Below are 13,812 nucleotides of genomic sequence, written 5' to 3'. Positions count from 1 at the left end.
AGAATATAAAATGGTGACAACCACCAATCATGGCTGGAACAGAGGAAGTGACAGAAGACTGTGTCCACGGGACAGGATTCTATCTTCATGTCCATACCCATGACCCTCAGGAGGTTCATCTGAAAAAGCCCCATTCCATGGTCACACAGATTCCACTTCTGGTAGTTTCAGCAGTTTCTGGAATGGATGCCTTGGAGGTTGAATGAAATGACACCAATCGATCTGGTTTCTGCGTGGTGCAGAGCCCACAGCCCACAGACCCTGTGCTGTCCTTCAGATGCATATAATCTGAATCCCAGAGCTCCTGCTAAGGACTGAGGATGCAGCACCATTGGTGAGGTGCTTACACAGCATGCACAAGCAACAGCTATCAAATACCTGCTTAATGATAAAGGAGGATCTGGAGAGATGGCTCAGTGGTCAAGAGCACTGGCTGCTCCTCCAGAGGTCCTGAGTTCAATTCCCAGCACCCACATGGTGGCTCACAACCATTTGTAGTGGCATCAGTTGCCCACTTCTCCTCTTAATGAAGATAGAGGACTCATGTATATAAAACACATAAAGAAATAAATCTAAGAAAAACTGCTAAGGAAGTGCTTCTGGGAATTGGCTTCAACAACACAGTGTGTCCTAATGCCACAGGTAAGAACACAAAAGTTGCTGAATGTAATATTTGAGACTAAAAGGTCTCCACCAACAGCCTGGAGAGACAGCCTGCAGCGTGGGAGAAAATCTACTCAGACTACGGATCTGACAAGAGGTCAGTTTCCAGACTACATGAGCAAGAATTCAGCTCAAGGAGTCCAGCAGTGATCATAATCCAATTACAAATGGACAAATAAGGGGCCGTGGAGATGTGGCTTAGCCAGCAACATATCTGCAGTGTAAGCACAATGAGAACCTGAATTTGGATCCCCAGCAACCATGTAAATGTCAGAAGTCGTGATGGTGTGTCCCTGTGGACCAGCACCGGAGGTCAACAGTAGAGACAGGAGATTCTAGAAGCTCCTTGGCCATCCAACCTGGTTTCAGTTTCAGTGAGGAAGCCTGTCTCAGAAAATAAAGGTGGCAGTCTGTCATGATGGCACTTGCAGGCATGTCTCTCTGAGTTCAAGGCCAGCCTGGGTTACATAGAGAGTTGCAAGCTAGCCAGAGCTAAATGAGACCCTGTGTCAAACATAAAATCAAATTAAAACTAAGGGCAGAAAGTATTTAAAGAATGACACCTGGCCTCTCAACCTCAGGCCTCCACATGTGTGCATACCCATGGGCGGCCGTGCCTGCACGCACCCATACTTACACCTACACATGCATGCTCACACCTACACGTGCATGCTAATTCCCCAGCACTTAAACACACATTCTTACACCTATACAAGAATCTCTCTCTCTCTCTCTCTCTCTCTCTCTCTCTCTCTCTCTCACACACACACACACACACACACACACGCACACACACACACACAGCAGAGAGAATGAGCAGACAGTTCTCATTAAGATGCAAATGGTCAATAACTATGTGGACAAATGTTCTATTTCACTGATCATCAGGAAGATCGATGCAAATCAGAACCACAGAGAGCATCATAACCCAGGTTCAATGGATATTTAATAGATCTTCGAAGCAAGACGTAACCCTGGTCCTTATTACTCTATGGTGCCCAGAAATACATGGTCCCTGGCTTCCTTTATTTTATGTTAATAAAGAAGGGGGTCTCAGCATGGGAGTTTAGCTAAGTGGTAGAGTGATTGCCTAGCACACAAGAGATTCTATGTTCAATTCTCAGATCTATAGGAGTGAGAATATCTCAGACACAAATGGGGGAACTAGGAGACAAGGCTTCTCCACCTCACCCTCTATCTCGGTAGATATTTGATATCTCGGTGTCCTCTGAGTCACTTGTTCCGTACCAATGTTCTCCATGCCAGTGTCCTCCATGGTTGGTGTGAACTTCAGAAATGTGGGTATGGTCCTCAGTACTGTAGTTGAAATTTCTAGGGTTGCAGATACAAAGAGAAAATGATTCAGTCCTCCTGTGGATAGTCCAGCTCTGGGTATGGCCTTAAGTTCTTTCCACTAGAAATTAAGGAGCTCAATTCCCAGTCACCATCCAAACTTACTTACTTACTTACTTACTTACTCACTCATTTTGTTTGTTTGTTTGTGTGTGTGTGTGTGTTTGTTTTTGGGACAGGGTTTCTCTGTGTAGCCCCAGATCATTTGGAACTCACTCTATGGAACAGGCCGGCCTCAAGTCAGAGATCTGCCTACCTTTGCCTCTCTACTTCTGGGATTAAAGGTGTGCACCACCATGCCTAACACTTTAATTCTTTTCTAAAGAAAGATGAGATTCAGTGAAAAAAAAAAACAGCTCTCTGTTAAGATTTTCTTCCTTCAGAGTGTACTCATCACTGCCTTATGTGCTATACGGAGAAAAACCTGGTTTTCCATACTTTATGTCATTTACTTTTTTACAAAATAGTCATGTGTGTGGGGTGGGTGGGTGCTCCTTTCTATCTTCTAAATGCAGCATCTGCTTGCAGTGCCCATGGAGGCCAAAAGAGGGCATCAGAACCCCTAAAACTGAATGACAGATGGTTGCAAGCTACCATGTAGATGCTGGGATTGAAATCCAGTCCCCTGGAAGAGCAGCCAGTGGTCTTAATAACTGAGCCTGTTTCCAGCTCCAATTATTCTATTTTCTTTGTTGTAGATCTTTGAAGCAAGACGTAACTCTGGTCCTAATTACTCTATCTTGTCCAGAAATACATGGTCTATGGCTTCCTTTACTTTATGTTAATGGAGAAGTGGGTCTCAGCATGGGAGTTTAGCTCAGTGGTAGAGTGATTGCCTAGCACACTTGAGGTTCTACATTCAATTCTCAGACCTGTAGGAGTGAGAATATCTCAGACACAAATGGGGGTGGGGGACCTAGGAGACAAGGCTTCCCTGCCTCACCCTCTAACTCTGTAGAAAATGGGACAAAATAGAGTAGACTCTGTTTATCTTTTCTTGTAAGACTTTTTACAAGGGTCACTGATCCCACCACACACCAACCAGTATTTTCAGTTTTTTCCTTACCTGGGACAATCTTCACACTAACTTGAAACATGTGATCATTTCCAGCTTTTGTAATTCCACACCAGTAAATGCCAGCATCACTCATTCTCAGATCCTTCATGGTCACTGTGAAGATGCAGCCTCTCTGGTCATCCCTGATAGACACACGGTTCTTCTTCTCCAACCGCTCTGATCCATCGGTTTCAACAAGAATCTCACATGTTTTCCAATAATCTCCTTGGCACCAGTACTTGTTGTAATCATTCCAGCCTGAGGCATATCGGCACTTCACTGTCAAGGAGCCCTTCTCCTGACCACTCACGTCCTCTGGACCTGTGACTGGATCCTGAGCAGTGCAGCAGCCTGGAAAACACAAACGCAGGGACCCCTGATCTCCTACTCCAAGGGCAGAGTTCATGAACTGAATATCAACCAGTGAAGGCTTCCCTTTTCCCTGGAGAGATCAGCATCCTTATCCTATTGGTTAAAGCCTTAAAAGAAAAACATGAGAAAGAAAGAAAAGAAAAAATGACTGAAGATGCCAGTTACAGTTTTCAGAATGTAAAATGGTGACAATGACCAATCATGGCTGGAACAGAGGAAGTGACAGAAGACTGTGTCCACGGGAGAGGATACTATCTTCATGTCCATACCCATGACCCTCAGGAGGTTCATCTGAAAAAGCCCCATTCCATGGTCACACAGATTCCACTTCTGGTAGTTTCAGCAGTTTCTGGAATGGATGCCTTGGAGGTTGAATAAAATGACACCAATCGATCTGGTTTCTGCGTGGTGCAGAGCCCACAGCCCACAGACCCTGTGCTGTCCTTCAGATGCATATAATCTGAATCCCAGAGCTCCTGCTAAGGACTGAGGATACAGCACCATTGGTGAGGTGCTTACACAGCATGCACAAGCAACAGCTATCAAATACCTGCTTAATGATAAAGAAAGATCTGGAGAGATGGCTCAGTGGTCAAGAGCACTGGCTGCTCCTCCAGAGGTCCTGAGTTCAATTCCCAGCACCCACATGGTGGCTCATAACCATTTGTAGTGGCATCAGTTGCCCACTTCTCCTCTTAATGAAGATAGAGGACTCATGTATATAAGACACATAAAGAAATAAATCTAAGAAAAACTGCCAAGGAAGTGCTTCAGGGAATTGGCTTCAGCAACACAGTGTGTCCTAATGCCACAGGTAAGAAAACAAAAATTGCTGACTGTAATACTTGAGACTAAAAGGTCTCCACCAACAGCCTGGAGAGACAGCCTGCAGCGTGGGAGAAAATCTACTCAGACTACGGATCTGACAAGAGGTCAGTTTCCAGACTACATGAGCAAGAATTCAGCTCAAGGAGTCCAGCAGTGATCATAATCCAATGACAAAAGGGGCCGTGGAGATATGGCTTAGCCAGCAACATATCTGCAGTGTAAGCACAGTGCGGAACCTGAATTTGTATTCCCAGCAGCCATGTAAAAAGTCAGAAGTTGTGATGCCATGTCCCTGTAACCCAGCACCGGAGGTCAACAGTAAGGACAGGAGATTCTAGAAGCTCCTTGGCCATCCAACCCGGCTTCAGTCTTAGTGAGGAACCCTGTCTCAGAAAATAAAGGTGGCAGTCAGCCATGGTGGCACATGCAGGCATGTCTCTGTGAGCTCAAGGCCAGCCTGTGTGGGGTGCCGACAGAAGGCAGCTATCATCCTTGTAGCCATCTTGAGCCATATACCCTGAAAAGAGACTTGATTACATTAGCCTACAACAGCTGAGCACACTCTGATAACATATTGCTTTAGATACCCATGATTTTCCCTTGGGTGTGTGAGACTTAAAGGTGTGTCACTTAAGGGTGTTACTTAGAGATCAGATTTAGAGACAAGACCTAAGGGCATGATTAAAAGAATGACTTAGAGGAATGGCATAGAAGTGAGACATATAAAAGGCGAGAGGCAGACAGGAGAGTTCAGAACAATTTGGAGGAACAGAGAATCAGACACTTCAGATACAACAGTACAACTTGGAGAAAGAACTTGGGCAGTACAACTTGGAACTAGGAATTAGGTTAGAGAGTACAACTTGGAGTGCAACTTGGAGTAGGAATTAGGCATTGAGGAAGAAGACACTTGGACTAGAGAACTCAGAAGAATTATTAGACATTAGGCACAGCACTTGGGAGAAGAAACTTGCAACTTGGAGGCACTGGGGACTAGGAACTAGGGACTAGGAACTCAAGACTTGGGACTTGGAAAGAAAAAGAGAGACTGAAGAATAAACGGGATTGAATCACACTCTGTCTGGTCTCCATTCTTCGAGTTCATCCTCACTCTCTCTCTTGCTGAACCCTGACCCACAGACCGGAGCAGCTTGGGGCAGTGTGGGCTAACAAGTTAGTCCCCACGGCTTTTGGCAGTGCGGGTTCCAACATTGACAGAACGGTCCGAGACATTTTGGCCCCAAGTGTGGGTCAGAGCTGCTCTCATCATTTTTGGCTCTCAACATTTTTGGCGCCCAACGTGGAGCAGCACCGGCCGCAACAAGCCTGGGCTACATAGAGAATTGAAAGCTAGCCAGAGCTAAATGATACCCTGTGTCAAACATAAAATCAAATAAAAACTAAGGGCAGAAAGTATTTAAAGAATGACATCTGGCTGCAGACCCGCGTCCAGTCCACTCCTGTGTGGACACTGGACTCCTCCCAAGACATCATAGAGGATCCACTAAACCCAGAGATGTAGGTAAGAAGACCCAGATACTGCTCTGCACCCATAGCTGGGTTTGAGGAGCGCTCAGATTCCAGCAGAAACCCAAACCCTGACCCTGTGGAGTGGTGATCCTTTTCTGCCCCTCTCCCAGATCTGAGGCCTGGTGCAGACCGGCGCCCGGTCCACTCCTGTGTGGACACCGGACTCCTCCCGAGACAACCTAGAGTGTCCACTGAACCCAGAGTGGCAGAGGAACAACTGAACTCAGAGCAACAGACTACATATCCTGAGACATCCTAGAGGAACCACTGCACTCGGAGCAGTGGACACCTTATCCTGAGATATCCTAGAGGAGACACTGCACCCAGAACAGCAGACACCTAGCTGGTCTGCCACCTTGGAGGCACCATATCCTGAGGCATCCTAGAGGTACCACTGTACTCAGAGCAGCTGGAAAAGATCACAGAGACATCTGGACCCCGAGGGGATCAGACACAAGCAAGATAACTGGAAAGGCAGGCTTCAGTCAGAGACAGCGAGTACAGGCAGCACTAGAGTTAACCAGATGGCGAAACGCAAGCACAAGAACGTAAGCAACAGAATCCAAAGTTACATGACATCATCAGAACCCAGTTCCCCCATCATAGCAAGCCCTGAACACCCCATCACACCAGAAAAGCAGGATTCAGAATTAAAATCACTTCTCATGACGATGATAGAGGACTTTAAGAAGGATATAAATAACACTCTCAAAGAATTTAAGGAGAACACTGGTAGACAGATAGAAACCCTTAAAGAGGAAACACAAAAATCCTTTAATGAATTGCAAGAAAACACAATCAAACAGGTGAAGGAATTAAACTAAACCATCCAAGATCTTAAAATGGAAGTAAAAACAATTAAAAAATCACAAAGGAAGACTACCATGGAGATAGAAAACCTAAAAAAAAAAAAAAAAAAAAAAAAAAAAAAAAAAAAAAAAAAAAGATCAGGAGTCATAGACACAAGTATCACCAACAGAATACAAGAGATAGAAGATAGAATCTCATGTGCAGAAGATACCATGGAAAACATTGACACAACTGTCAAAGAAAATACAAAATACAAAAAGCTCCTAACCCAAAACATACAGGAAATCCAAGACACAATGAGAAGGCCAAACCTAAGGATAATAGGTATAGATGAGGGGGAAGACTCTCAACTTAAAGGACCAGTAAATATCTTCAACAAAATTATAGAGGAAAACTTCCCTAACCTAAAGAAAGAGATGTCCATAACTATACAAGAAGCCTACAGAACTCCAAATTGTTTAGATCAGAAAAGAAATTCTTCCTGCCACATAATAATCAAAACATCAAATGTACAAAACAAAGAAAAATGCTAAAAGCAGTAAGGGAAAAAAGTAAAGTAACATATAAAGGCAGACCTATAAGAATTACACCAGACTTCTCACCAGAGACTATAAAAGCCAGAAGATTCTAGACTAATGTCATTCAGACCCTAAGAGAACACAAATTCTAGCCCAGACTAGTATACCCAGTAAAACTCTCAATCACTATTGATGGAGAAACCAAAATATTCCATGACAAAACCAAATTTACACAAAAAATATCTTACCACAAATCCAGCACTTCAAAGGATAATTGGTGGAAAACTCCAACACAAGGAGGGAAACTACAACCTAGAAAAAGCAAGAAAGTAATCTTCCAACAACCCTAAAAGAAGGTAGCTATACAAACATAACTCCACTGCCAATAACAAAAATAACAGGAAACAACATTCACTTTTCCTTAATATCTCTTATTATCAATGGACTCAATTCTCCAACGAAAAGACATAGACTATCAGACTGGATACATAAACAGGACTCAACATTTTGCTGCATACAGGAAACTCACCTTTGTGAAAAAGACAGACACTACCTCAGAATAAAAGGTTGGAAAATAATCTTCCAAGCAAATGGTCCCAAGAAACAAGCTGGAGTAGCGATTCTAATATCAAATAAAATCGTTTTTCAACCAAAAGTAATCAAAAAAGACAAAGAAGGACGCTTCATATTCATCAAAGGAAAAAAATGTACCAAGAGGAACTCGAAATTCTGAACATCTGTGCCCTGAATGCAAAGGCACCCACATACATAAAAGAAACTTTACTAAAACTTAAAGCATACATTGTACTGCACACAATAATAGTGGGAGATTTCAACGCCCCACTCTCAGCTATGGACAGATCATGAAAACAGAAACTAAACTGAGACACAACGAAACTAAGAAATTATGAACCAATTGGACTTAACTGACATCTATAGAACATTTCATCCTAAAACAAAAGAATATACCTTCTCAGCACCTCATGGTACCTTCTCGAAAATAAACCATATAATTGGTCACAAAACAGGCCTCAACAGATACAAAAAGACTGAAATAATCCCTTGTACCCTATCAGACCACCATGGACTAAGACTCGTCTTTGATATAGACAAAAACAACAGAAAGCCCACATACACGTGGACACTGAACAATGCTCTACTCAATGATAACTTGGTCAAGGAAGAAATAAAGAAAGAAATTAAGGACTTTTTAGTATTTAATGAAAATGAGGACACATCATATCAAAACCTGTGGGACTCCATGAAAGCAGTACTAAGAGGAAAAATCATAGCTCTAAGTGCTCACAAAAAGAAAATGGAAAGAGCATACACTAACAACTTAACAGCAAACCTGAAAGCGTTAGAACGAAAAGAAGTTAATATACCCAAGAGGAGTAGACAGGAAATAATCAAACTCAGGGCTGAAATTAACCAAGTTGAAACAGAAAGAACTATACAAAATAGCAACAAAACCAGGAGCTGGTTCTTTGAGAAAATCATCAAGATAGACAAACCCTTAGCCAGACTAACCAAAGGGCACAGAGACAGTATTCAAATTAATAAAATCAGAACGGAAAAGGGAGGCATAACAACAGAAACAGAGGAAATTAAAAAAATTGTCAGATCCTACTACAAAGGCCTATACTCAACAAAATTGGAAAATCTGGATGAAATGGACAATTTTCTAGATAGACACCAGGTACCAAAGTTAAACAAGGAGCAGATAAACCATCTAACAGTCACATAACCCCTAAAGAAAATGAAGCAGTCATTAAAAATCTCACTACCAAAAAAACGTCCAGGGCCAGATGGTTTTAGTGCAGAATTCTATCAGACCTTCCAGGAAGACCGAATACCAATTCTGTTCAAACTATTCCACAGAATAGAAACAGAAGGAACAATACCCAATTCATTCTATGAAGCTACAATTACGCTCATACCTAAGCCTCACAAAGACCCAACAAAGAAGAATACAGACCAATCTCTCTTATGAATATCGATGCAAAAATACTCAATAAAATTCTCACAAACCGAATCCAACAACACATCAAAGCAATCATCCATCATGATCAAGTAGGCTTTATCTCAGGAATGCCGGGATGGTTCAATATTCGGAAATCCATCGATGTAATCCACTACATAAATAAACTCAGAGAAAAAAACCACATGATCATCTCACTAGATGCTGAGAAAGCATTTGACAAAATACAACATCCCTTCATGTTAAAAGTCTTGGAAAGATCAGGAATTCAAGGTCCATACCTAAACATAGTAAAAGCAATATACAGCAAGCCAGTAGCCAACATCAAACTAAATGGAGAGAAACTTGAAGCAATCCCACTAAGATCAGGGACTAGACAAGGCTGCCTATTTAATATAGTACTGGAAGTCCTAGCTAGAGCAATTAGACAACAAAAGGAAGTCAAAGGGATACAAATAGGAAAGGAAGAAGTCAAACTTTCACTATTTGCAGATGATATGATAGTATACTTAAGTGACCCTAAAATTTCCATCAGAGAACTCCTAAACCTGATAAACAACTTCAGTAAAGTGGCTGGATATAAAATCAACTCAAACAAATCAGTAGCCTTCCAATACTCAAAAGATAAACAGGCTGAGAAAGAAATCAGGGAAATGACACCCTTCACAATAGTTACAAACAATATAAAATACCTTGGAGTGAATCTAACCAAGCAACTGAAAGATCTGTATGACAAGAACTTCAAGTCTCTGAAGAAAGAAATAGAAGATCTCAGAAGATTTAAAGATCTCCCATGCTCCTGGATAGGCAGGATTAATTTAGTAAAACTGGCCATCTTGCCAAAAGCAATCTATAGATTCAATGCAATCCCCATCAAAATTCCAAATCAATTCTTCTTAGAGATAGAAAAAGCAATTTGCAAATTTATTTGGAATAACAAAAAAAAACAGGATAGCAAGAACTATTCTCAACAATAAAGGAACTTCTGGGGGAATCACCATCCCTGACCTCAAATTGTACTACAGGGCATTAGTAATAAAAAGTGCATGGTATTGGTACAGAGACAGGCAGGAAGATCAATGGAATAGAATTGAAGGTCCAGAAATGAGCCCACACACCTATGATCATTTGATCTTTGACAAAGGAGCTAAAACCATCCAGTGGAAAAAGGACAGCATTTTCAGCAAATGGTGCTGGTTCAACTGGAGGTCAACATGTAGAAGGATGCAAATCAATCCATTCATATTTCCTTGTACAAAGTTCAAATTCAAGTGGATAAAAGACCTTCACTTAAAACCAGATACACTGAAACTAATAGAAGAGAAGGTGGGGAAGACCCTCGAATACATAGGCACAGGGGAAAAGTTCCTGAACAGAACACCAATGGCTTCTGCTCTAAAATCAAGAATTGACAAATGGGACCTCATCAAATTGCAAAGCTTCTGTAAGGCAAAGGACATTGTCAATAAGACAAAACGGCAACCAACAGATTGGGAAAAGATCTTACCCAATCCTACATCCAATAGAGGGCTAATATCCAAGATATACAAAGAACTTAAGAAATTATACTCCAGACAACCAAATAACCCTATTAAAATGGGGTACAGAGCTAAACAAAGAATTCTCAACAGAGGAAACTCGAATGGCTGAGAAGCACCTTAAGAAATGCTCAACATCCTTAGTCATCGGGGAAATGCAAATCAAAACAACCCTGAGATGCCACCTCACACCAGTCAGAATGGCTAAGATCAAAAACTCAGGTGATGGTAGATGCTGGTGAGGATGCGGAGAAAGAGGAACACTCCTCCATTGTTGGTGGGATTGCAAGCTGGTACAACCACTCTGGAAATCAGTCTGGCGGTTTATCAGAAAACTGGACATAGCATTCATTACCTGAGGATCCAGCTATACCACTCCTGGGCATATACCCAGAAGATGCTCCAACATATAACAAGGACATATGCTCCACTATGTTCATAGCAGCCTTATTTATAATAGCCAGAAGCTGGAAAGAACCAAGATGTCCCTCAACAGAGGAATGAATACAAAAAGTGTGGTACATTCACACAATGGAGTATTACTCAGCTATTAAAAATAATGAATTCGAGAAATTTTTAGGTAAATGGATGGAACTAGAAATTATCATCCTGAGTGAGTTAACCCAATCACAAAAAAAAAAAAAAAACACATGGTATTTACTCACTGACAAGCGGATGTTAGCCCAAAAGCTTGGAATAGTGAAAACTCAACCCACAGACCACATGAAGCTCATGAAGAAGGAGGACCAAGAGGGGACACCTCAGTTCTACTTAGAACGAGTAAACAAAAATACTCAAGGGAGCAAATATGGAAACAAAACATGGGACAGAAACTGAAGGAGGGGCCATCTGGAGACCATACCACCTGGGTATCCATCCCAATGTACAGCCACCTAAGCTAGACACTGATGTGGATGGCTGGACGTGCATGCTGTCAAGAACATGATATAGCTGTCTCCTTAGAGGTCTGCCAGAGACTGACACATTCAGAGGATGATGATCACAGCTAACCACTGATATGATCAGGGGTTTCCCAATGGAGAAGTTAGAGAGAAGACTGAAGGAGCAGAAAGGGTTTATGACCCCATGAGGAAAGCAACAATACCAACCAACCAGAGGCCCCTAGGATCAAAACCACCAGCCTGGGAGCACATAGGGAGGGACCCATGACTCCAGCGGTATATATAGGGGAGGATGGCCTTGTCGGGCATAGGAGGGAGAGAAGATTCTTGGTCCCATGAAAAACGAACACAGAGTGTGGGGAGGGAAATGTGAGAGTGGGAAGGAGGTGGTGGGGGTGGGGGGTAGGTGGGGGCACAGCCTCATAGAAGCATGAGGAGGGGGAATGGAATAGGAAGTTTCTGGGTGGTGGGAGGAAGTAGGGTAAGAAGAAAATCTGAAATGTAAATATAATACCCAATAAAAAATGAAGACAACATAATTTAAAAAAAAAAATGACACCTGGCCTCTCAACCTCAGGCCTCCACACGTGTGTATACCCGTGGGCGGCTGTGCCTGCACACACGCATGATCACACTTTCTCACACACCTACACATGCATGCTCACACCTACACACATGCCCAGCATGCATGCTCACACCTACACGTGCGGCTGACTGCCCCAGCACTGACATGCACATGCTTACACCTATACATGAATGCTCGTTCTCTCTCTCTCTCTCTCTCTCTCTCTCTCTCTCTCTCTCTCTCTCTCTCACACACACACACACACACACACACACACACACACGCACACACACACACACACAGCAGAGAGAATGAGCAGACAGTTCTCATTAAGATACAAATGGTCAATAACTATGTGGGCAAATGTTCTATTTCACTGATCATCAGGAAGATCGATGCAAATCAGAACCACAGAGAGCATCATAACCCAGGTTCAATGGATATTTAATAGTTCTTGGAAGCAAGACGTAACCCTTGTCCTTATTACTCTATGTTGCCCAGAAATACATGGTCCCTGGCTTCCTTTATTTTATGTTAATAAAGAAGGGGGTCTCAGTATGGGAGTTTAGCTCAGTGGTAGAGTGATTCCCTAGCACACAAAAGATTCTATGTTCAATTCTCAATTCTGTAGGAGTGAGAATATCTCAGACACAAATGGGGGCTAGGAGACAAGGCTTCCCCGCCTCACCCTCTATCTCAGTAGATATTTGATATCTCGGTGTCCTCTGAGTCACTTGTTCCTTACCAATGTTCTCCATGCCAGTGTCCTCCATGGTTGGTGTGAACTTCAGAAATGTGTGTACAGTCGTCAGTACTGTAGTTGAAATTTCTAGGGTTGCAGATACAAAGAGAAGATGATTCAGTCCTCCTGTGGATAGTCCAGCTCTGGGTATGGCCTTAAGTTTCTTTCTAAATCTAGGATTTAAGTAACTCAATTCCCAGTCACAAACCAAAACTTACTTACTTACTTACTAACTAACTAACTTTGTTTGTTTGTTTGTTTGTATGTTTTTGAGACAGGGTTTCTCTGTGTAGCCCCAGATCATTTGGGACTCACTCTATGGAACAGGCCTCAAGTCAGAGATCTGCCTAACTCTGCCTCCCTACTGCTGGGATTAAAGGTGTGCACCACCATGCCTAACACTTTAATTCTTTTCTAAAGAGAGATGAGATGCAGAGAAAAGAAACAGCTCTCTTTATGATTTTCTTCCTTCAGAGTGTACTCATCACTGCCTTATGTGCTATACGGAGAAAAACTTGGTTTTCCATACTTTATGTCATTTACTTTTCTAAAAAATATTCATGGGGGGGGGTGCTCCTTTCTATCTTGTAAATGCAGCATCTGCTTGCAGTGCCCATGGAGGCCAGAAGAGGGCATTAGAATCCCTGAAACTGAATGACAGATGGTTGCAAGCTACCATGTAGATGCTGGGATCAAAATGCAGTCCCCTGGAAGAGCAGCCAGTGGTCTTAATCACTGAGCCTGTTTCCAGCTCCAATTATTCTATTTTCTTTGTTGTAGATCTTTGAAGCAAGACGTAACTCTGGTCCTAATTACTCTATCTTGTCCAGAAATACATGGTCCATGGCTTCCTTTACTTTATGCTAATGGAGAAGTGGGTCTCAGCATGAGAGTTTAGCTCAGTGGTAGAGTGATTGCCTAGCACACTTGAGGTTCTACGTTCAATTCTCAGA

General features: G+C 42.5%; 1 protein-coding gene across 2 annotated transcripts in view; it reads right to left on the bottom strand.

Moving 5' to 3' along the window:
• LOC117712083 (polymeric immunoglobulin receptor-like) overlaps positions 1 to 13,812 on the bottom strand; it is a 36,519-nt gene that overhangs the window by 18,092 nt on the left and 4,615 nt on the right. For both annotated transcript variants that reach the window (XM_076935496.1, XM_076935495.1), the window contains exons 3-5: positions 12,863 to 12,946; positions 3,083 to 3,424; positions 1,855 to 1,995 (exon numbers count right to left, since the gene is read on the bottom strand). In XM_076935496.1, the coding sequence (XP_076791611.1) occupies positions 1,855 to 1,995; positions 3,083 to 3,424; positions 12,863 to 12,946 (567 nt within the window). The remainder of the gene's footprint in view (positions 1 to 1,854; positions 1,996 to 3,082; positions 3,425 to 12,862; positions 12,947 to 13,812) is intronic.

Source organism: Arvicanthis niloticus, chromosome 6 (genome assembly GCF_011762505.2).
Source record: "Arvicanthis niloticus isolate mArvNil1 chromosome 6, mArvNil1.pat.X, whole genome shotgun sequence".
NCBI lineage: Eukaryota > Metazoa > Chordata > Mammalia > Rodentia > Muridae > Arvicanthis > Arvicanthis niloticus.
Note: the sequence above shows the minus strand (reverse complement) of the source record. Positions and strands in the feature narration are given on the sequence as shown.